The sequence below is a fragment of the Jaculus jaculus genome, chromosome 17 (genome assembly GCF_020740685.1).
Source record: "Jaculus jaculus isolate mJacJac1 chromosome 17, mJacJac1.mat.Y.cur, whole genome shotgun sequence".
NCBI classification, from domain to species: domain Eukaryota; kingdom Metazoa; phylum Chordata; class Mammalia; order Rodentia; family Dipodidae; genus Jaculus; species Jaculus jaculus.
The window spans coordinates 17,093,391-17,115,272 of NC_059118.1; the positions used below are offsets into that span (position 1 = coordinate 17,093,391).

The 21,882-nt window shown below is 54.7% G+C and overlaps 1 protein-coding gene across 6 annotated transcripts in view; it reads right to left on the reverse strand.

Moving 5' to 3' along the window:
- Positions 1–580: 580 nt before the first annotated feature.
- Positions 581–21,882, reverse strand: part of Celsr3 (cadherin EGF LAG seven-pass G-type receptor 3) — a 32,065-nt gene continuing 10,763 nt past the window's right edge. Inside the window, exons 7-36 of one of the 6 annotated variants that reach the window (XM_045137067.1) lie at positions 21,101–21,264; positions 20,704–20,829; positions 20,453–20,622; positions 19,086–19,271; positions 18,525–18,563; positions 17,882–18,053; positions 17,570–17,711; positions 17,351–17,471; positions 16,852–17,035; positions 16,433–16,534; positions 16,198–16,212; positions 14,989–15,083; positions 14,436–14,645; positions 13,974–14,169; positions 13,538–13,693; positions 13,053–13,224; positions 12,297–12,464; positions 11,960–12,086; positions 11,667–11,873; positions 11,238–11,412; positions 10,901–11,013; positions 9,812–9,891; positions 8,649–8,775; positions 7,238–7,354; positions 6,983–7,131; positions 6,655–6,764; positions 6,147–6,305; positions 5,178–5,378; positions 3,323–4,211; positions 581–2,235 (exon numbers count right to left, since the gene is read on the reverse strand). In XM_045137067.1, coding sequence (XP_044993002.1) covers positions 2,208–2,235; positions 3,323–4,211; positions 5,178–5,378; positions 6,147–6,305; positions 6,655–6,764; positions 6,983–7,131; positions 7,238–7,354; positions 8,649–8,775; positions 9,812–9,891; positions 10,901–11,013; positions 11,238–11,412; positions 11,667–11,873; positions 11,960–12,086; positions 12,297–12,464; positions 13,053–13,224; positions 13,538–13,693; positions 13,974–14,169; positions 14,436–14,645; positions 14,989–15,083; positions 16,198–16,212; positions 16,433–16,534; positions 16,852–17,035; positions 17,351–17,471; positions 17,570–17,711; positions 17,882–18,053; positions 18,525–18,563; positions 19,086–19,271; positions 20,453–20,622; positions 20,704–20,829; positions 21,101–21,264 — 4,900 coding nt within the window. In that variant the 3' untranslated portion in view covers positions 581–2,207. Of the gene's footprint in view, positions 2,236–3,322; positions 4,212–5,177; positions 5,379–6,146; positions 6,306–6,654; positions 6,765–6,982; positions 7,132–7,237; positions 7,355–8,648; positions 8,776–9,811; positions 9,892–10,900; positions 11,014–11,237; positions 11,413–11,666; positions 11,874–11,959; positions 12,087–12,296; positions 12,465–13,052; positions 13,225–13,537; positions 13,694–13,973; positions 14,170–14,435; positions 14,646–14,988; positions 15,084–16,197; positions 16,213–16,432; positions 16,535–16,851; positions 17,036–17,350; positions 17,472–17,569; positions 17,712–17,881; positions 18,054–18,446; positions 18,564–19,085; positions 19,272–20,452; positions 20,623–20,703; positions 20,830–21,100; positions 21,265–21,882 lie in introns of all 6 variants that reach the window. The other 5 variants (XM_045137066.1, XM_045137064.1, XM_012950083.2 and 2 more) reach the window with 5 other exon arrangements.

Genomic DNA, 21,882 nt, shown 5'->3' on the forward strand with positions numbered 1-21,882 from the left:
CCAAGTAGTGGGTGCCACTCTCGGATTCCCTGTGAGACCCATTCAAATCTAGCTACATAGACCACAGAAACGAAGCCCCTCTGGAGGTCTGGAGGCACATCCTCTGTAAGATTCCTTTGTTTTTGTTTTCTTTTGTTTTTCCGCTTCTTAGGAACTCAACTTTCTGGTCAGCTCCAAGTCAGAAAGACTGGTAAGAGTCAAAACTGTCAGTGGGCAAGGCAGGAACTACAAGGGCAACTCCTAGGTTTGGTTTGATAAAGTGGGCAGAGCCACAAATTGCCAGGCCTAGGAGCACACCCTGAGCCTTATGGAAGGCTTCTGTGCTGTTGCCTAGACTGGGAAAGAGGCTTCCCTTGTCACCCTATCCTACCCCAAGCTCCTGCACCCCAACTTTAGGCTCCAATCACAAGGTGAGGGACCAGACGTCAGAGTGAAAGAGACTGAAAGCCATCCCAAAAATCTCCCATGAAGTAGGCTAAAAATAGCTGGATATTTTTGGGGGCGAGGAAGGCCAGACTCCTGAAAGGTCATCACAGCCATCATCTTACTACCTCTGACCGCAACAGAAAGAGACAACAAGTGTTTTCTATAGAAGTTTATTCCCAAAACAGAGCGCGGCTTCACGGAACAATTTACACGGACAGGAAAGAGGGCCGCTGGGCTAGAAGGGGGACCCTCAGAGAGGGGCATCTATAGAACCTAGGACATAGCAAGGACTCTCCCACCCACAGCAGGCCACTCAGCCCCTGCACAGGCTGGGGTTATCCTGGGTGAGGAGAGCTGGAGTCCTGGCTGGTGAGATTTGGCACCAGTCAGGGAAGTAGGACTTTTCATCTTGGAAACTGCCTCCCAAGAGTATGCAACGGGCGGGGGTGTGGGGAGGCATCTGCACAGAATCCCAACCCTGCACAACCACTGTTCCCAGCGGCCAGAAGATAGCTACTCCCAGGCCTTCCAGGTGTGCTAGGACACACGCTGACTCGCTGGCCTGAGAGAGCTGCAGGTTAGAAAACCCTCTTAAGGTGGCCAGGTTCAGGGTTATCACAGATGGATCCTCCAAACCCCATTCCCACTTTCCCTACCTTTCACTTGTAAACAAAGGAGAAAAGACAAAACAAAACATTCTCAACTGTAAACAAAGTGTTAACAAATTCAAACTTTTAAGTTGTAAACAAAGTAATTTTTTTTAAAAAAAAAAAATCTTGACCTGTAAACAAAGTAACAAAGTTTTAAAGTCCTGGAGTTCTGGACATTGTACAAAGGAAGAGAAGAAAGTTTTGTGAACCAAGTCCTAAGGGTCACTTTTCCCTTTATAAGGGAGTAAAAGAGGGTGGAACTGAGTCACTTCTGCAGCCTGGTGCCTGGGGCCAGGGAGGATCCTGTAAACTAGGGAGACAGCGGCACCTACATTCTGGGTCTTGAATTCCCTTGTTTCTGCTCCCTTTGTCCCCCCCCCCCCACTCACCCCTAAGAGGGTAGTGTCGGGATTCAAATGGCACCACAGATAACTGTTGCTCAGGCAGGGGAAGGGGAGCGGACCCCTTCACCCACCCTCTGCAGGAATGTCTGAGTAGAGGCTCGAGACCCTTCCCAAGGGAGAAGGGGAAGCCTTGTTCTGTAAACATGACACCTGCTGCTCTACCAGCGCCCACAGCATCAGTCCTAGGTCATAAGGCAGTAAGTGGCAGGGACTCCATGTAATAAACATACGTATCCCCAGAGAGGAGCGGCATGAGTGAGACTCCAGAAGGGGAATCAAAGGACCCCGATTTCCTAGACCAATTTCCAACCCCAGAAGTTTGGCCAGTGGGGCATTCGAGAAGATGCAAAGATCACATTTGTACTTTGGGCCCCCCGACAACATTCAGATCAATGTGGGGACCCAAATGAGGCTAAACTGCATCTCTCTCCCATCCCCCCTCTCCCCTCCCAGCCCAGCCTCAGACCCCCACCCCCAGGAAACAGAAAAGCTGAAAAATAACATAAGCATATCTCTCTGGTTACAAAGGTACAAAATGTATAAAAGTCCTCCCTTCCATCCCCACCCTCCTGCACCTGTCACACGCATGCCCAGATGCGCATGGGATCCCAGCAACGCTGGGGCTTCGGTCCCAAGGAGGTGGCCTTGGGCTCAGCCCCCTGGTATCTCTTCTGTCAGCCCAAATCCTCGGATGCCCTTGGCTGTTCCTTATCCGCCTGCCAGCCCCTCACGAGTGGCCCTCACTTCTGGGGACTCTGCAGAGTGGAATGGAGAAATCCAAGGTCATGGCTGAGCGGATGCTGCCTCTTGGCCCTGAGTCCCTTCATGGCCACCCCTGGGCTCTGAGTCCTCTACACATCCAGCCGGAGTCCCCGGGCTTCCGTGTGTGGTACAGGCACTATGCTAAGCATTTTTTTTTTTTTTAAGACAGATAACATGTCACAAATTTCCACATCTCAACGAGTTGGTTTCTACAGACCCCCTTCTGCCAACACACTGAGCGGCTTGTATTCTGCCAAGGGGACACCAAGTGACAAGGCTCCAACTCCGACTGTGACTCCACAGCCCAAGCTCTCCAGGGGAACCCAGGTGGGTCAGCTCCTTCCCCACCCCTCAGCACCCCTCCAGAGCCCCAAGTCCTGCTCTGGCCCTTCTCTCCGTCCTCTCCCAAGGGTCCTGCTCAGACCTGTTGGTTCCCTGTCCCTTATCTCTCCCCAGGCCTCTTTCCTTCCCTCTGCATTCATCAACCAGGGTTCTCAAGAAGGTGTACATCTGATCAAGTTGACAACAGAGCTTAACCATCACACTGTCATCCCCATCTCTTACCCTGCAGACCCCCCCCCCCACCGCCACCGAACCTAAACTAGCTGTTTCTTTGCGAAAGGCACGCCTCCTGCTAGCTTTCAAGTCATGGCAACTCCCTGCTCCTCCCCACTTCCATCATCCCTTCTCGGAGCTACTTCTGGGCATGTCAGCCATCTTCAACCCTGCAGGCACCAGAGATGTCCCAGTCCTCCTCGCCTGCCCCACAGGCCCAGCATACCCCTTAGGCAAAGCTTCTGGGCAGCGCCTTCTCCTCACTGACCCTTGCAAAATACCTTTCACTTTGAGGCCCTGACTCCTTCCTGACCCCTCCACTTCAGCCAGTGGAGGCACTTAGGTGGGATGAGAATGGGAGACAGGCTCTAGTCATACCTCGGGCCAAGTCTGCTGAGCTGAGCCTCAGGTAGCCCCCACACACCTGTCTCCCGGCCCCCAGGGTGGACCCCCGGGGTGAGAGAGACATACAGGAGATTGTCCTAGGCTGATAAGGGTGTGACCAGCTGGCTGAGCCCTGCTTACTCTGAGTCAGGCGACAGCTCCGAGATGCTGTGGGATGTTGCCGAGTGAGGAGTGGAGGGACCCAGTGCAGAGGCTGTGGCAGAAGGCGTGGCAGTGGTGTGGGGGCCCGAGGGCGTGCTTGAGGACTGCACAGAAGAGAGAGCTGAGGAGTTGAAAGAGGCGAGGATGGAAGAGAGGATGCCCAGCTGCTCAGTGGAGGGGCCGTGGCTGGGGCCACTGGCTGGGTCCTCCCTGGCTCTGAGCAGTTGCGGGGCTGGTCCAAGAGCCTCTCGTGAAGGGTGCCTGCTAGGCACCTGGTCCAGCTGCTCCCGAGAGTTCGAGCTCCTAGACAGAGAGTCCAGGGGCCGCGCTGGCAAGAGGGGGTCCCTTGAGAGTTGCCGCTGCGGAGACAGGGCCAGAGGCGGGTGATGATGTGGGTCAAGGTCCCGGGTGCGGCGGGGCGGGGGCAGTGTGCTCAGCCATTCTCGGGGTGCCCCTAAGTCCAGCGCATCCCGTGACCCGAAGCGGCCAGCTATGGCGCCTGGGTAGTCCCGGGGTGGCTGTCTCCGTGGCAGGGTGCTACCCCGATCTCGAGGCTCCAGGCGGCCCGGCATAGCATCCAGGCGTTCCTGGGAACCCGGCCGGCTCAGGGGTCGTAGAGCAGAGGCCGGGGCCTCCTCTAGTCGCTCCCGGCTCAGCTGCCTCCGTAGCAGCAGGTCCAGCTGTTCTCGCGAAGAGTAGCGGCTGGCTGGCTGGGAGAGACTGCCCGTGCCGCCGCCAGCATAGATGCGGCCGTAGGAAGCAGCAGGCACTGCGCGGTGGCCCAGGGTGGCTGCGCGGCACCAGGACAGCTCAGGAGCGCCCCGGGCTTGTGGCACCAGTGGGTACTGCAACCGGTTCTTCAGGATGCCTACAGGAGGCAGAGAATGGGGGGCAGGGTGTGTCTCAGGGGGCAGGAAGGAATTCCCTGAGTCTAGCCAGGAAAAGTGGCCGCTCCTGGGATTCCCTGCCATAGAACTGGGTACACAGCAAACTCCAGAAGTCCCAAAGGGCAGTGGGACAAGAGTCTGAATGGGGAGACAGTCATCCTTTTAGTCAGGTTAGGACAGTTGCCACAGAGCAGAGTGGGGGGCAAAACCTCCCCATAAGGTGAGAAGAGAGGGAACACCAGGCCCAGGAGATGCAAGCCGGGGTCAAAGGGGGGAAAGAATCTCTTGGGTTGGGGCAGGAACAGAGTCCGTGGGGTCCCTGTGATGCATGACTGAGCACAGAAACCTCTTGTATTGGTGCAGGGACAACGTCTGGGGTGCCTGTAAGCAGAACAGAGGACACCAGACTCCGGGACCAGAGCAGGATGTCTGGACTCTGGGAGACAGCAGCCCCCTATGCGCGGGAGTGGAAGAGTGGGAGAGAGCGGCTTCCGCCTCTCCATAGTGCAGGCCGGGGCACAGACAGGACAAGAACTCCCTGGGTCAGGACATTGGATATGGGCAGTCTCTGGGAACCATGAAGCAGGATAGAGGAGCAAGAGCGTCCAAAAACAGAGTAAGAGCCGGAGGGATGACTTAGCGGTTAAGGTGTTTGTCTGAAAAGCCAAAGGACCCGGGTTCGATTCTCCAGGACCCACATAAAGCCAGATGCACAAAGGTGGCGCATGCGTCTGGAGTTAGTTTGCAGTGACTAGAGGCCCTGGCGTGCCCATTGGCACTCTCTATCTATCTGCTTCTTTCTCTCTCTCCCTCCCTCCTTCTCCCTCTCCTTCTCCCTCTCTCTCTCAAACAAATAAATTAAAAAAAAAAAAAGTGAGAGGAATTTCCTATTGGGAATCACAGAGCTGAAGCCCCTTGGGTCTGGGCCTAGGGTTAGGGGGTCATACCTTTCCTCTGGCGCTGGGCCCGGCCTAAGGAGGTCTCATCCCCACTGGTCAGGGCCATATCTGGCTGGTTGTTGTTGGCCGCATCTTTGCTGGTGTCCAGCCCTAGGCGTCTCTCAGAGCCCCACGTCTGCAGAGCACAGGATGTAGCCTCGCACTCCCCCGGGGCTGGCCAGTAGGACAGGAGGTCATTGCCATCCACATCTGTGGAGCCAGGGCAGGTTAGAGGAGTCTCTGGCTCGCGCCCAGTGATTCTTGGAACCCTGTGGTCCAGACTCAGTGAACCCTGACCCTAATGACCCTTCAGACCCCAGCTGTTCTCACTCAATGAGAGGAATAGGAAGGTTATCTCTTCCAGATCCATGGAGCCATTGAGAGAGGGCTTCCTGATAAGATTCCCTCCTTAACTGGAAGTGCACAGGCTGGAGATGGGAGTGTGGGGCTGAGGGATCAGGAACACTAGGTTGGACCCTAACTCGCAGGGAAAGAAGAGTTTGTAGGGATAGCATTTCATTCTGTAACACCCCTGACCTCATCAACATTGCCAAGGCTGCTCCTGAGCTCCACAGGCATTGCTAGAAAGCTGGATGGGGGCTGGAGAGATGGCTTAGTGGTTAAGGCCTTTGCCTGCAAAGCCAAAGGATCCCCAGTTCGATTCTCCAGGACCCACGTAAGCCAGATGCACAAGGGGGCACACACATCTGGAGTAAGTCTGCAGTGGCTGGAGGCCCTGGTGTGCCCAGTTTCTTTCTCTCTTTCTTTCTCTGCCTCTTTCTCTCTCTCAAATAAATAAATAAATATTAAAAAAGGAAAGAAAGCAAGCTGGATGCAGATGGTACACAGCATCCCAATGATGCCCCCAAGACTCCCAATGGGCTCAACTCAGGAAACCTAAGTAGAGATGGCAGGGTCCCCACATCACATCTAAGTGGAACACGGGCTGTCTGTCCCTGGGGTCAGAGGGCTCATCACCTTTGGGATGGGTGAGGAGCCTCTCACTCTGGGCTGCCCGCTGGAGTGGACGTTGGAAACGCCCTCGTGTCCGGCCGTTGTCCTCGCTTTCTGAAGACGGGATGGACAGACTCCTCTCCTCCTCTAAGGACAGGTCACTGTCAGAGTCAGAGTCCGCGCCTGGAGTTGGGAAGGTCCAGAGGAAGGTTTAGCAGTAGCTTGGGGAAGCAAGGGATTGGGTAGATAAGGAAAAGGGCCTGGAGCTGAGGAGCTAACAGGTGGGGCAGCAAGGAAGTCGGGATGAGGCTTGGAGCTGGAGCAGGGACAGAAGGGCTTGGGCTTATCATGGATGAGCTGGGTAAGGAGTGGGTTGGGACAGTCAGGGCTGATTCAAAGTGCCTCCTGAAGCAGTGACCTAAGGGGGACTTCTCCCAGCCGGTCAGCAACTACTTTCAGTTTGGGAAGAAGAAGGGAAATCAGCAAGATGCCCTTTGCCTCCCTCCTCCCTGACCCAGGGCTCCAATCCCACCAGCATCTCGATGGAACATAGCCACATCCAGGTCAGTGGGGCCAGCGTGAGCCTGGAGGCTGTGGTCAGCGTGGTCAGCAGCCGAGCCATGTCGAACCAGGACATTGTCCCTGAAAATGCAGGAGGCCCCCCGCCCATCATCAAACAGGAATGTGACAAGATGCTTTGAGAGCTGGGATGCTTTGAGTTCATGTGCAATGGCCTCGGGGTGTCCAGGTGTCTATAGCAGGAGGCGTCTGAGGCAGGGCCCCAAGTGGAGCCACCCACCTTAGGGCCTGGGAATATCAACCCCTGGTGAAGTGGGACTGGACTAAGTGTGGCCATTCACCTGAGGTAGCCGTGGCCCCGCTGGCTGTCCTGGTCCTGGGTCCGGCCAGAACGGGCACTGCTCACTGAGGAGACGGTAGAGGCACCAAGAGTGATGCGGATGAGGCCACTCTCTTCGAAGAGGGCTGTGTTGTTGTAAGCCCCAGACCCCTGGGAGAAAGCAGGTGGGATAGGGGATGAACCAGCCCTAAGGAAGCCCCAGATCCAGGAACCCCACAGTTCCTACCCCTGCCCCCTAGCCCAGGGAGCCCCTTACTGGCCCTGGCGCTGGCCTTGTTTCCTCAGGTGCTGCCTTCCTGGCCAGACAGGCTGGTGTCCAGGCAGCCCGGGCATCTGCATTCAGGACACAGAAGAGTAGCAGCACTGCTAGGCCCTGTGGGTCCATAAGAGTGAATGAAGAGAGATCAGAAAGGAGAAGCGGTCGGAAAAGGACCAAGACAAGCCAGGCGTGGTGGCGCACGCCTTTAATCCCAGCACTTGGGAAGCAGAGGTAAGAGGATCACAGTGAGTTTGAGGCCACCCTGAGTGAATTCCAGGTCAGCCTGGGCTAGATTAAGACCCTGCCTCAAAAAAAGGGGGGGGGGAGGGAATTACCATGGGATTTTTTTTATAATCATGGAAAATGCTAATAAAAATTAAAAAGAAAAGAAAAGAAAAAAAGATGAGCAAGAGTGTTGCTTTAATGCTGAATCTGATAATCAGCTCCAGACTATAAGAGACAGACCCTGAGGACACTCAATACCTACCAAAGCAGACATCCAGAGGCTCCTAAGAGCCCATCACTGAAGAAGACCTAAAACTCACCCACTACAACTCAGGGAATTTTGTGGAAGCAGGGGGTGGAAAGATTGTAAGAGCCACAGGTTGAGACATCGTGCCCAGAGGCATTCCTTCCCCAAAAAAATAATTGACTACCCCTCCCACAACACATAAACCACAGCCCCATAGGGAATACCTGCAACCCCACTGAGAAGGGTCCCCAGCAGAATGGGGGCAGGGATGAGAGAAAAGGGTACCAACACATGATGTATCCATACAAAATATGTTTCATAAAAAAAAAAAAAAAAGACCACCCGGGTGTGGTGGCGCATGCCTTTAATCCCAGCACTGGGGAGGCAGAAGTAGAGGATCACCTTGAGTTCGAGACCTCCCTGAGACTACATAGTGAAATCCAGGTCATCCTGAGCTAGAGTGAGACCTCAAAAAAAACAAAAACCCCAAACAAAACAAAACAAGAAACCAATAAGGGATCATCCAGGGATCAGCAGGAGTTCCTGTGGGTAAGCAAGGGGTAGGGTGTCAATCATTGCAGGTCAGCATGAGTCAGGGAGGAGTCCAAGGGCAGCTTAGAAAGTCAACAGGGCCAGTAGTGAGGCCAAGTGGTAGGAGTGACTGAAGTCAGTGATGGTTAGTGTGGGTCATCAAGGGGCCAGGAGCCACAGTGTTGGAGGCCAACCCAGAATCAGTACCCAGCTTGATGTCTATGTCTAGCTGAGAGTCAGCTCGAGGCCTAGAGTTAGCAGCTAGGGCCAGTGGTCTGAGGTTATCACCCAGCCTGTCAATAGTCACAGTGAGCTCCAGGCTGGGACAAATGTTCTACCTCAGGTTTGGCTAAGCCTGCTAAAACCCCATTAGGCTTGGGGGTGGGAGAAGGGCACTAGAGGTACCTGGAGGCCACAGAGTCCAGCATGGAGGTAGTGGAAGGCCAGGATGCTGTGGTTGACTGCCAGGAGGCCAAAGAGCCAGGAGGCACTGACCAGCAGGAGGAGCAGAAAGGAGCTGCGAAGGGTCCTGCTGTGAGGACATAGGAGGACACAGGAGGACACACCAGGGTCAAGCAGGGCTCATGTAGGGGACACAGGAGGATGCACAAGGGACATGGAAGAAAAGCAACTCACATAGAAACATGGAAGTCCCAGGAGGACACTAGGGAAGATGGGAAGTCACACAAAGAACAAGAAGAGCACTCAGGGAGCTATGACAGGACATGGAGGATGACAGAGGAGTATGGAGTATGGAGCCACGACAGGACACGGGGGTGGGGGGACAGAGGAGTACGGCAGCCACGACAGGTCACGGGGGAAGACAGAGGAGAGTATGGCAGCCACGACAGGACACGGAGGAAAGACAGAGAAGTACGGCAGCCACGACAGGACACGGCGGCGGGGGGGGGGGGACAGAGGAGTACGGCAGCCACGACAGGACACGGCGGGGGGGGGGGACAGAGGAGTACGGCAGCCACGACAGGACACGGCGGGGGGGGGGGGACAGAGGAGTACGGCAGCCACGACAGGACACGGGGGAAGACAGAGGAGTACGGCAGCCACAAGGGGACACGGGGAAGACAGAGGAGTACGGCAGCCACGACAGGACACGGGGGGGGGGGGGGGGAGACAAGAGGAGTATGGCAGCCACGAGAGGACATGGGGGAAGACAGAGGAGTAGAGCAGCCACGAGAAGACACGGGGAAGACAGAGGAGTAGAGCAGCCATGAGAAGACACGGGGGAAGACAGAGGAGTATGGCAGCCCTGAGAAGAAACATAGACAATAGGTGGGAACATACAGGGCATGGGACAAAGTGAATTACCCAGGCCATGAACGACTCTGGGAAGACCCAGGGGACTAGGAGACAGCAGAGTTGGAAGCACATGTGAAGCCACAGTATGGCAAAGGCACCAACGAGGGACCGCAGGCCAGGCAGGAATGACTTCATCCCTTCATGCAGAATTTGAAGTCCAAATTCTATCAGGTGTGCTCGGGAAGCCCAGATCCCACCCGGGAGTGTCTGCCATCCCAACAACCCCCACTTGCCCCAGCAAACCAACTCACAGCATAGAGGTCTTCTTGGCCTCCCTCTGCCCTGCGGAGCAGGATGTGCGGGCAGCGAGGAGAAACATAGTCCCGTTCATCTGGACCCATGGTCAATACGTAGGGCCGAGCATGGCAGGAAAAGAGACAGGGACAGTGAGAGACAGTGACAGAGAAAGACCAAGATGACAGCCAGAACCAGAACCACAAAGAGTTGGGGGGAAGAGAGACCAAAACAGAAAGAGGCAGACAGAGGGGTAGAGAATCACAGAGACTTAAATCGTAGAGGCTTAAAACCACAGAAAAAGAAATAGAAAAGGCAAGAGGGAACATAACTAAGAGAGAGAGAAAAAGAGAAGCTGGGTGGCACACACCTTTAATCCCAGCACTCAGAGACCACACAGTGAATTCTAGATCAGCCTAGGCTAGAGCAAGACCCTACCACACACACACACACACACAAAAAAAAAAAAAAAAAAAAAAAAAAAATTAAAAAGGCTGGAGAGATGGCTTAGAGGTTGACACATTTGCCTGCAAAGCCAAAGGACCCAGGTTCGATTCTCCAGGACACACATAAGCCAGATGCACAAGGTGGTTCACACATCTGGAGTTTGTTTGCAGTGGCTGGAGGCTCTGGCACAACCATTCTCTCTCTCTTTCTCTCTATCTGCCTGTTTATCTCTGTCTTCTCTCTCTCAAATAAATAAAAAAGAAACAGAGGCAGAGACAGAAAGAGTGACCAAATCTCTGACTCTGTGTCCCCCACCTCCATGCCAGCTGAATAAGAGTTCACTCTGTGATCAGATAGGAGGTGGGGAAGGCCGGGTGTGGTGGCGCATGTCTTTAATCCCAGCATTCGGGAGGCAGCAGTAGGAGGATGGCCATGAGTTTGAAGCCACCCTGAGACTACAGAGTGAATTCCAGGACAGCTTGGGCTAGATCTGGGCTAGAATGAGACCCTACCTTGAAAAACAAAAGAACAAACATCAAAGAGGTGGAATAAACTTAGGATGCCTATGTGCTGCCACTTGGCACACCATGATACTTTCTGCCAGTCCTCTCCCTCCTGGCAGTGAAACGCACTGGTGGCACCAACTGTCAGGCACTTACCACTATGACAAGAACAACAGGGCCAGCGAAACTCCAGATGAGTGGTTCATGGATGGAGATCCAGCAGAAGTCGGGGTTCCCATAACCCTCAGGATGTAGGCCAACAGCAAGGCCTTGAGAGAGATAAAGAGTATGACCAAAGGGTAATGTTCTAAATTCTGACCCCATGTGTGGAGCAAATGTAATCAGGCTCCTCTCTCTGAGTAGATGAGATGGCACGGGGGTGCTGAGGTTGGGAGGGTCATGAAAGGGACTGGGCACACGGCCAGGGGTGAGAAGACCATGTGATGGGCAGAGAGAGGTTAAGGGTCACAGCCCTGAGCGGGAGAGGCCTCACCCAGCAGCACTGCGGGAACGCCCCAGCCCAGGGCGTGGTAGAAACGCATGGCCCCGCGGTCCACATTGCGAGGCTCGACCTGCATGCGGTAGAGGTGCAGGCCCTGCACGAGGAGCCACGCGAAGGTGCTGAGGAAGAAGTAGTGCAGGAGGATGGCGACCACGGCACATATCAGCTAAAGGCGGGGCAGGGAGGGCAGGGGTCAGGACCTCTCCTGCCTTCCCCCCAGCTCGGTGCCCACCCCAGGCATCCGCTTCCCACTTCCGCCCTGACCTCGAAGCCACATCCTCTTACCCCGGCATCCTACCCCAAACTTGGCTTCCAACCCTGAGTAACTCCAGCCTCAGAGCCTGAACCCTGACCTCGGGCTTCCCAGGGCTACAGAAAATCATCCAGACACAGGCCCCAGTGATGGCCTTGACCCTGCACCTGGTTGTGGGTCCTGTGGATCCCCAGGAGGAAGAGGAGCTCTGAAACCCCCAGGGCAGACGCCACGTTGGCATGGATCCCACGCACGTTGGACTTGAGGCTACGCAGGCTCAGCAGGACAGCCGCCGTCAGCGCCAGCGCAGCCACAGACACCGAGACGACCACGTGCGTGAAGACGGCCAGCAGCTCCAGGTCACCCTCTAGGCGCTGTGGAGTGAGGGTTAGTCACTGGGCTGCTGGGCAGAGCCTTCGGACCTCCCACTTCCTCGGGGCACTGGACATGATGGCCCCACCTCACGGGGGGAGGCATCCATAAGGACCCCGAAGGTGCCTGTCCGGCTGCAGCGACACCTTGCGTGGGACCCATTCCTGTGCACCAGCTCGCAGTCCCGTGCTGTCCACATACCATGCTGGTCTGACCTGTAGCCACAAGACAGTTAGACCCACTTGCCCTGCTGCAAGCAGAGATTTTGGAGGGGGTGAGGGTGCCTGCCCTTGGGAAGCAGCATGACTCATGGGCCTAGCTGCACAGCCACACAGATAAGAGCCTTGGGGATCAGTCTGGGGACAATCAGTTGGCCTTCCAGAGGCCAGCGGAGAAACAAAGGGTCTCTAGGGTAGAGTCCTCACGGGCCAGGTGGGTCCCACTGCACGCAGATCGCCTTGCTCCGATTGGCTGTCTGTAGGAGGCGGAACTCAAGGCTGATCGGAGACTCCAGGACACCCCTCAGGAAGTTGCGTCCATGGAACACAGCCACGCTGACCACTGGGGAGTTCATAACGGGGTTCTGGGGAAGCCTGAGGAGATACCCATGTGAGATTGGACAATGCTAACCTCCCTAAACTCCGACTGGCCGCCTCTGCCTTGTCTGCATGACACTTGCAATGGCTGACCCAGGGCCTGGGATGCCGCCCCCAGAGCAAATGCTGCTCTGAGAATAGCAGCCAGCCAGCCTCTGGTGGGCTGCCAGGGCTTTAGACTCATTGCCCAGACTAGAGGCTGAGCAGCTCCAGATGGTCTGTGACTATCTGCCTCAATCTTTCCCCCTCCCATCCCCATCTGACCTCTGCCAACCAATTTGTCTTTGTCTTTTCCTGTCAACTAGTTGGCCTCTCTGTATCTGGCGCGCATGCATGTGTGTGTGTGTGCGCGTGCGCTGGCCCCCATCTGTGGCTCTGTCTGTCAGCCTGCATCTGTCCTCCGCAACTCCAGAGAAAATTCACATGAAACCCAGCAGCTTGGGTATGGATGGGAGCTATGAACAAGGAGTGTCTTCATTTATCTATGGTCCTACTCATCTGCCCACCAAGAAAAGGGTACTGGGTGGGGTAGAAGTCCACAGAAGCTCAGGGGCAAGGGTCTGGGAGCAGCTCTACCCATGGTACCTGGCACCCCGGCGCTCAGCCTGGAATTGGGCGGGAAGCAGCCCCCCCAAGGTGCGGTACACAAGGAGAATGACGATGGAGATCCCAGGCTCGGGCTCAGGCTCGGGCGGGGCTGGTGGGGGTACCACACTTGAGGCCGTGGAGTTTTCTGGGCCGCTGCTTGTGGGTAGAACTGCCAAAGGAGAGGAAGGAGCCACGATGACCTTTGACCCAAGCACCCACAGACCCAGCTCTCTATCCCACCCAGCAGCAAGCACAGAGATCTCTTTCCCCTGGAGATCCAGAGCTCGGGAGTAGGGGGAACAGAGAACATTAAAGGAATGTTCAAGGCCTTGGCAAGATGAAGGTGTAGAAAAGTGGGTTTGGAGGACAGACCTAGTAAGGTCTCACACAGGGGCTGGAGGGAAGAGCTGGCACGAGGATAACATGTTGCCAAGCTTGGGGGAGGGGGTCGGGGCAGATGGGGAGCAGCACCTGGCTCTTACCTCCAGTTGGGGACGGCTGTGGGGACTGGGAAGGCAGGAGCACGTGAGTATGAGGATCCCATGCATCCTGGCCTCGAAAGAGGTTGCTGTGGTAGCGAGGGTAACGATGAGCCCCACGGGCCGAACTGGGGTGTTCCATGCGGTCAATGCTGAGCACTGCCCAGAAGAAAGAGGGGTGCCCCCTGTTAAGTACCTCCTCCTCATAGCAAGATTCACATTTCCACCTATCCCCATCCTACAACCCCCCCCCCAGTTTTACAAATCATTATTTTTCTTACTTTCAATCAACATCGAACTTGCCCCTACAAAATGCTAAGGGTGGTGGGCACAGCCTCCTGCCACTACAGATGGCACCAGTAGCATCAGCCTCCTGTACCTCCAGGTCTCCTTGTCCTTTGGTAGCCCCTGCCCTCCCCTCACCCAACTTGCCACTCACTGATATTAGGCGTCACCAGTCCCACCGGATTCAGGTACGTGAGTTCCATATTCCTTGCGAGTGTGGCTGCATACTCTTCCAGATGTCGCACCAACCCTGCGCTGCCTGGGGAGCCCTCAGGGGCCCTCTGCCCCAGGGCTGCCCATAAGTCCCCGGTCTCTGGAGCAAGCAATGCAGAGCCAGCCCACAGCAAATTCTGGAAGGATGGAGATGAAATTGGGCTCACTCAGGTGGTGAGGAGAAATGAGGAGACAAAGCAGGCTATGAAGAGTCTGGCCAGGTATCAGAGGGGCCCAAAGAGACACAAGGGCAGGACTGGAGAGTCAGGAAAGAGTGAACTCTCAGGGCCTTCACTTACCCAGAGGTCAGGCGGGGCCTGGCTGGGGAACCTAAGGCTGGAGACTAGCGAGTTATGGAACTGGGGGTCGGCCATGGAATGGGGAACCTGGGGCAGAGCCTCACCTCATTGAAGTGGGCATCTTGTGTAGCTGTCAGCCCAAAGCCCTGTTGATGGCTCTCAAAGGCCAGCAAATAGGCCAGCAGACGGGCAGTGACTCGGACATCTTGGCTAAAGTAATGGCTGGTCTGGTCAGTCACCTCCCGAAGCCTCTGAGCCAGCTTCTTGGCCTCCACAGTATCCAGTGCTGTTTTGTTGAGCTCCAGACCATCAAGCTGCCAGGAAAAGGATGTTAATGGTTGCACTGTGGCATGTAGGCCTTTCTACAGGGCTGGGTGTGGTGATGCACACCTTTAATCTCAGCACTGGGGAGGCAGAGGTAGGAAAGGTACTGTGAGTTCGAGGCCACCCTGAGACTAAATAGTGAATTCCAGGTCAGCCTGGGCTAGAGTGAGACCCTACCTCAAAAGACCAAAAAAAAAAAAAAGAAGAAGGTTTACAGGGAGAAAGGTCTGGGCACATTAAGAGCAATCTGTAGAAGCCCAGGACATCAAGGACTAGGGGATATTTGAGGCCTGAAGGTCTTGGGTTGGGGGCGCAGTCTGGTTGGGGTCTCACCAGTACACTGAGCTCCCGGAAGGCAGGGGAGGTACAGTTGAAGAGGTCAGGCTCCAGCCAACCCTGGTCCTCATCACACAGCCGCATGGCAGCACCTGGGGGTAAGCAACCCCTGGTCAGGCCTAGGACCTGGATACTCTTTGCTAATGGGTGACCACAACACCCTCTTCTATCCCAAGGGAAGCTCTGAGGTAGAGGCCAGAGTGATGAGCATCTGCGGCTAGATGCTCAGATGCTGCAGGCCAAGCCCAGGTGGGTCCCAGCTGCTTGATGGTCAAATCTTGAGGGTTCTGTGAACCATGCTCACCACCAACCACGTGAAGGAGAGTACAAGGATGGGTTGAAGACACACACACACACACACACACACACACACACACACAATGTAGGGGTGTAGGGCAAGCTCCCAAGGAGGCCAACATTTACACATCACACACATCAATGTTCATAGTTGCTCACAGATGATACACGGACCAAGGCAAACACACACACCATGCTGTCTTGTACACACACAAACACACTGACACAGACAAGGTCTTCCAGGGGTATCATGTGACCCAAGTGAGCGGGCCGAGTTCTCACACAGAATTTATCTACCCCGATGGTAACTTTGTTATCATCACCCTCCTTTGTCTGTGGGGTTGGGATAGAAGTTGAATGAACTGTAGCCACCAGCAAAAGATACCCTAACCTTAAATTCAGAACCCTGACCCTTCAAGACAGATTCACAGACACATGCACAAGCACAGGAAGGGACCCACATGAGCATGCATACACAGACGATCTCTGTCCAGCCACTGCAGAGACGTCAAGCAGCAGGGAGGGTTCTGAGGGGCCCTCAGATGGCAGGGAGGAACTGGTGGGTGACCTTGACCAGTAGGGATAGGCCTACAAGGACCCCAGGATGTAGGAGTCTGAAAGGGTCTTAAGAAGTGTGTGTGTGTGGGGGGGATCTGAGTGGTCCAGGACCTCAAGCATCAGGGAAGGGTGTCCAGCATCAGGGAAGGGTGTCCAGCATCAGGGAAGGGTGTCCAGGGACCTCAGACAACAGAAAGGCACCCCCAGCAACTTCAAGCAGTTGGACGTGGAATTTAGAAAGCTCAGGCAGCAGGGAGGAGGGTCTGCAAGGACCTTAAGCAGCAAGAGGGATCTGCAAAAGCTCTGGCAGTGGGAGGGGGCAGCGCACCTGAGCAAACACGTACCCCTTACCTGCACCCCGCAATCCTGCCCAGAAGCCAAGAGAAACAGATGGAAGCTTAATGAGGGTGTAGAGAGGGACCCAGAAGCCTTAGGAAGTAGCAAGGAGCTCACAAGGACCCTCCAACCCCATTCCCACTTCTTCATAGGTATAAAGTCACCCAACTTAGGAAAAGAGGTGATTCTACTAATCAGAAAACAGACCCACCCTCATCCTTGGCAATGATCCTGCCCACCAAATACTCACCCAAGGCCCCCCGGGGACAGGGCACTGTGGCCAAGACACCAAACTTGGTCTGGGGCCACCATACACCAGATCTCAGGGACTTGGGGCAGGCATCATAGAGCACTAGATAGAGAGGGGAAGTGCTGAGTGAAGGTGACCAGGGTCTGAGACAAGTGACAACTGCTCCTCTACCACCCACTCCAGGCCCACAGCCCATCACTCCTCTGTTGGCTTTTTGAGAGCTGGCTTGTTAAGATTCTATGATGGGTCAGCAAAGGGTAGGGGGCAAATATGGGGTTCCCTGGGTCTAAGTGATCTCCCTCTCAGGAGAAGCTTCCCAGAGTCCTCTGCCTTCAGCAACCAAGAGGGCCATGAATGCTTCAGTACAGCATGCTGGAACCAGTCCCCTCCAAGTAGAACTAACTGATTAATTTGCTTACCCCGGCAGCCACTGGCTGTCACCTCTGCAAAGGGGCTGTCACAGCTGTTGCACTGGCGGCCGAGGGCTCCTGGCCGGCAGGGGCACTGCCCGCTGTGGGGTGCACAGGAGCGCGAGGTGGAGCCCACAGGGTAGCAGTCACATGGGAGGCATGAGTCACTGCCCCGTGGTCGGTAGTGGAACTCCTGTTTGGGGATGGGTCAGGGGCCTGATGTCAGAGGTCAGGGCTTACAACAGGGGTCTTAGGTAAAGGCTTGAAGAATGAGTAGAATCAAGGGCAAAGGGTGAAGAGAACAGGGTTTATAAAGCCACAAGGAATCCTGACCTCAGACAAAGACAAGGTGAGGCCTAGGGGTTAAGGATGAAAGGTGGCCACTAGGTTGTGGTTCACAGCTAAGAGGTCAGGGCCCAAGTCAGATAGCAGGGATAACAAGCTAGCCAAAATTCACAGATCATGCCTACGGCAGGGTTACAAGGTCAAGGTCAGGGGCCAGGCAAACCTTGCAGTGACAATGCCCGTTCGTCTTGTTGCAGTTGGGGTCAAAGCCCTTGTGAACATCACAGTTGCATGGGCCACACGTTGGGCTTCCCCACCAACCCCGAGGGCACTGCTGGTCCATCCTGAGAATGAGAGGAGGAGGAGGGTCGCAGTGGCATCTCAGTGACCCTAGCCCTGCCCTCAGAAAGCCTCCCTAGCATTGCAGACCCCAGCCTCTCACCTGTGCTCACAGTGCTGACCAAAATAACCATCTGCACACTCGCAAGTATAGCCATGGGGGACTCCCGAGAGGTGTCGGCAGGACCCCTGGTTCTGACAGGGGTTCAAGAGGCAGACATCCACACACCCTGGGCCGTAGTAACCTGGCAGAAGGTAGGGAGCTCAAGACACTGATCAGAGAGGATGGAAGGAAGCAGAGTCCCGGCCCTCTCCGTTTCTATCTCCTCTGGGCTTTGAAGTCCCCCACCATCTTCACCGTGAGCCCTGGCTCCTTCCTGAGCACCCCCCTTTTCCCCACGCTCTCAAGGCCCACCTGGCCGACAGGTGCAGGAAAAGGTCTGCCAGAGGTCATGGCAGTCAGCATGAGCTGGACAGGGCCCAGACGCACAGGTGTTGGTGACGACACAGCCAGGCTCCACATTTACTCGGTGACTGGGGGGTAGAAGAGCTGGGGACCCAAAGGGTGTAGAGCCAAGCCACACCCCCTATGGATACAGTCAGAAGGGTGAGACCCATGTCAAGGCGCTCCCATAGAGCCACCCACCCAGTCTGACATGCAGTCTCCCTCTAGTCCTCCCAAAGCCAAGGCCTCCTCCAAATGTACCCGAATCAGTCCTCCTGCAGGATCAGCAGTGGTGCTGTCTCTGACGCATATTTCTAATGACTCTTGATGACCTAAGTCAGATTAGCCCCTCCACCACCTCTCTGATTGTTTTGGATCATCTAGCTCCCCCAGCCCAGCACCTCTGTTTGGGATCATTTAGCTCCCTCAGTCCATGCCACAAACTACTTGAGCGCTGCTTTTCAGGTTCCTAGGAGTCCTGGCTTCTGACCACTGATCTAATGTCCCCATATCATCTTCCCACGCTGACCCCCACCTGGATGCAGCCGACCAGACCCTGAGGAGACTCCTCCTTACTGCTGGGGGGCAGGCCGCCCACGTGGAGTTGCTTTACCTTCAGGCCCTGCAGCTCATTCCCCACTGCCATGGTGTCCTGGAGAAGAGGGGACAGTAAGCACTGACAGTGGAGGTGCCTAACACACCCCTGTCATTTCCCAGAATTAATATGACCTTCTAACCCCATGTGAGCATGCTCTGTTCCTCTGTACCAGGGGAATGGTTTGGGAATGAGTTGCTGCCAAGTATGGAGAACCTGCTGGGGCATGAGTGATGCCTCATAGAAACATTTCAGTCAAGAGCTGGGTTCAGACAGGAATCTTCCCTCCTGGGCTCAGAGCTGACCTTGAAATTGCATAATTGTGAAGGTAATGACTGGGGTCAGGCAAAGTCCTCGCTACAGCGGTATCCCAAGACCAAGCCAGGAACCTGGGCAGCCTCCCTGACATGAGGACAGTATACAGGGTACTGACCTGGCTACTGGGGATCAAAGCAAGGGGCTAGGAGGAAGGTAACAGACTTGGCACTGTGGAGGGAGTGAAGAGGAGCTAGTGGTATCAAATCATGTAGGTCTGATTGGAAGGCTGAGAACAGATTACCCAAGGGTCACAGGTCAGACCTGGAAGAGGCTGAAGTCCAGTGAGACCATGAAAACATGATGGCCCCTTCGGCCACCCGGCTCCTCCTGCAACTCCAGCCGCAAATCATGCCATCGGCCATCACTGACAGTCACCTGGTCCAACAGGAGGTGGGCAGCACGGCCTGAGCCCCTGGTTAGTGTCACAGACAGAAACCCCCGATCTAGCTGTGGGCAGAAATGCATAACCCTAAGGTTAGAGCCCCAAACTGGTGTGTGTGTGTGGGGGGGGGTAAGATCAGGGGCTTCAGAGGTCAGGAATGTCAGAGTTCAGAATACTAGAGTCAAGGTTCACAGGATACCTGGTACACAGGGTAGTATGCTGGGGGACATGTTGCTGATATGGGTTGGGAAGCAAAGGAAAAGAACGGGGCTCATGGGTTGGTGCAGTTATCACAAGAGAGAGCTCTGCTTGTGTCCAACATGAGCAGAAGATGTTATGGTAGGGAAAAGAGTCCAGGCTCAGAGTCCAGTGTGGTTAAGACACCCGGCAGAGAAGAATGCTATGTGACCAGGCCTAAATCCATAAGTAGGTACTAGGGGTAGCAGAGATTAAGAAAAGAAAGTTAATGAGATTACATAGTGAATGCCAGGTCAGCCTGAGCTGGAGTGAAGTGAGACCCTACCCTGAAAAAACAAAAAAAAAAAGGAAAAAAAAAAAAAAGAAATCTCCCTTAAGTGTGCAACCTTCCCAGGTATGGGTGGATTTCTCCTCCACACCCTGACCAATTGGCTGGGACAACTGGTATAGGTGTGTCCAAGTGGGATGGTGCAAAGTCCTATATCCCTCTGGACCCATGGAGAAAGTGGGCCCCTTCTCCTCTCTCTCCAGAACTGGCAGCAACATTTTTGGGGGTCTTTGGACGGGCAGCAATGCCAGGGTGCGAAGAGACACTTTTGTCCTTTTATTACTGTCTTCACTTTTGACCCTTCTTGGAAGTGCACATTTTATTTAAAACCCCTTTGTCATATTTTTTTACCCCTAAGATCCATGTTTGGTTACTTGGACGCCTGGGCTACATATGGCCTACACGGCCTTTTGGGTGCCACATGGTGCACTTCTGTGCTTCTCTTCCCCCACTTTATCTTCCCTTACCGCCCAGTTTCTCCCTGGGGAGATGGCTTAGTGGTTAAGGCACATGCCTGCAAAGTCAAAGGACCTTAGTTTGATTCTCCAGTACCCACGTAAGCCGGACGCACAAATTGGCTCATGCATCTGGAGTTCGTTTGCAGTGGCTGGAAGCCCTGGCACACACTCTCTCTCTCTCCCCCTCTGTCCCTTTTTCAAATAAATAAATAAAAATAATTTTAAAAAGAAAGTAAGTTAGGGAGGGATCAGAAGACCATACCTGACAGAGGAGTGTGCTGTGTGGCCCAACCTGTACTTGCATCAAGACTCCCCGTGTTGCCCGTGTCCGAAATGCTAGCCCCAGGTACCATGGGACAGACACAGCCATGTCACTTCCAAAGTCCCAACTCAGTGTGCCATTGCCATGGAAATGGTAGGGATGGGCCATTGCTGAGGAGATAAGAGAAGTAGGGTTTTAAGCCCACTTTAGGAACAGCTGTTTGCCCCTCCTGCCCCATGATGCCTACTCACTGAGCCGACAGTCTTTGCCGCCAAAGCCCACAGGACAGTCACAGCTGAAGCCATCCCAGCGCTCTGAGCAGAAACCATTGTTCTTGCAAGGGCCTGAGTCACAAAAGCGCAACTTGGCCTGGCAGCCTGGGAGAGGAGAGAAAGACATATGGAAGATCTGAGAACACTGATGAGGAGACATGAGTCCTGGGGTCCAAAAGGACTGAATGCAGACATGACTTAAACCTCATATTCTCAGGGGTTAAGGAGGCTCTAAAGGCTATCAACTATCACATGGTGTTTGCCATCAAAGGAGACTGTGTTAGGATCAGACATAGAGCCACCCCAGGCAGCCCTCCACCTCTTCCCTATGACAGCACAGGGTCATCAGTGAGGCCAATGCAATCTTTGGGCCTACCTGCCACGGTGCCATTGTTTGCAACAAAGGCCGCCATGTCCATTCGGCGGCCATCAATGTGCAGGTCTCGCATACAGCCAATGAAGTCCTTGTGGGATACAGGGAAGTTCTCGGGAAGGTTGGGGACACCCCCCAAGAGCAGAGGGCCTGTCAGGTCCAGGGACCTGGGGGGTCAGGAGCCTGAGTGAGTTACTGGTGGGACTGAAGGCCAGGGCAGGGTTGCTTCTGGGGGCCACAGGGAGTAGGGGATAGAACTACAGGAAGGATGATGAATGGAGGAAGCCAGGCTGGGGAAGGAGCTAGGGCCTTACTTCAGTTGTGAATGTGTAAAGGAGACGTCATGATGGGCAGATGGCCTGAGGAAAAGTGGAGGAGTTGGGGTCGAGGGCTATGATGGGAAGTGTGGCATTTGGGGGACTGAAGTAAGGGATGTCATAGGATTGAGGGGTGAGGTACAGCCTCAGTGGTCTGAGGGGCTGCATATGAGATTAAAAAGTTAGAGGCAAAAAATAAAATAAAATAAAATAAAAAGAGTTAAGAGGCAATGTGTGGCATTAGTAACTTGGGAGTGTGGCGACTTTGAGGCTAGTCTAAGAGCTGTTTCTGAGGAGTGTGTTGGGGGCCAGAAGTCAGGGATAGGATACAGGATTGAAGCCCGGCATGGTGGTGCATGCATTTAATCCCAGCACTTGGGGAGGCAGAGGTGGGAGGATCGCCATGAGTTTGACGCCACTCTGAGACTACATAGTGAGTTCCAGGTCAGCCTGGGCTAGAGTGAGACC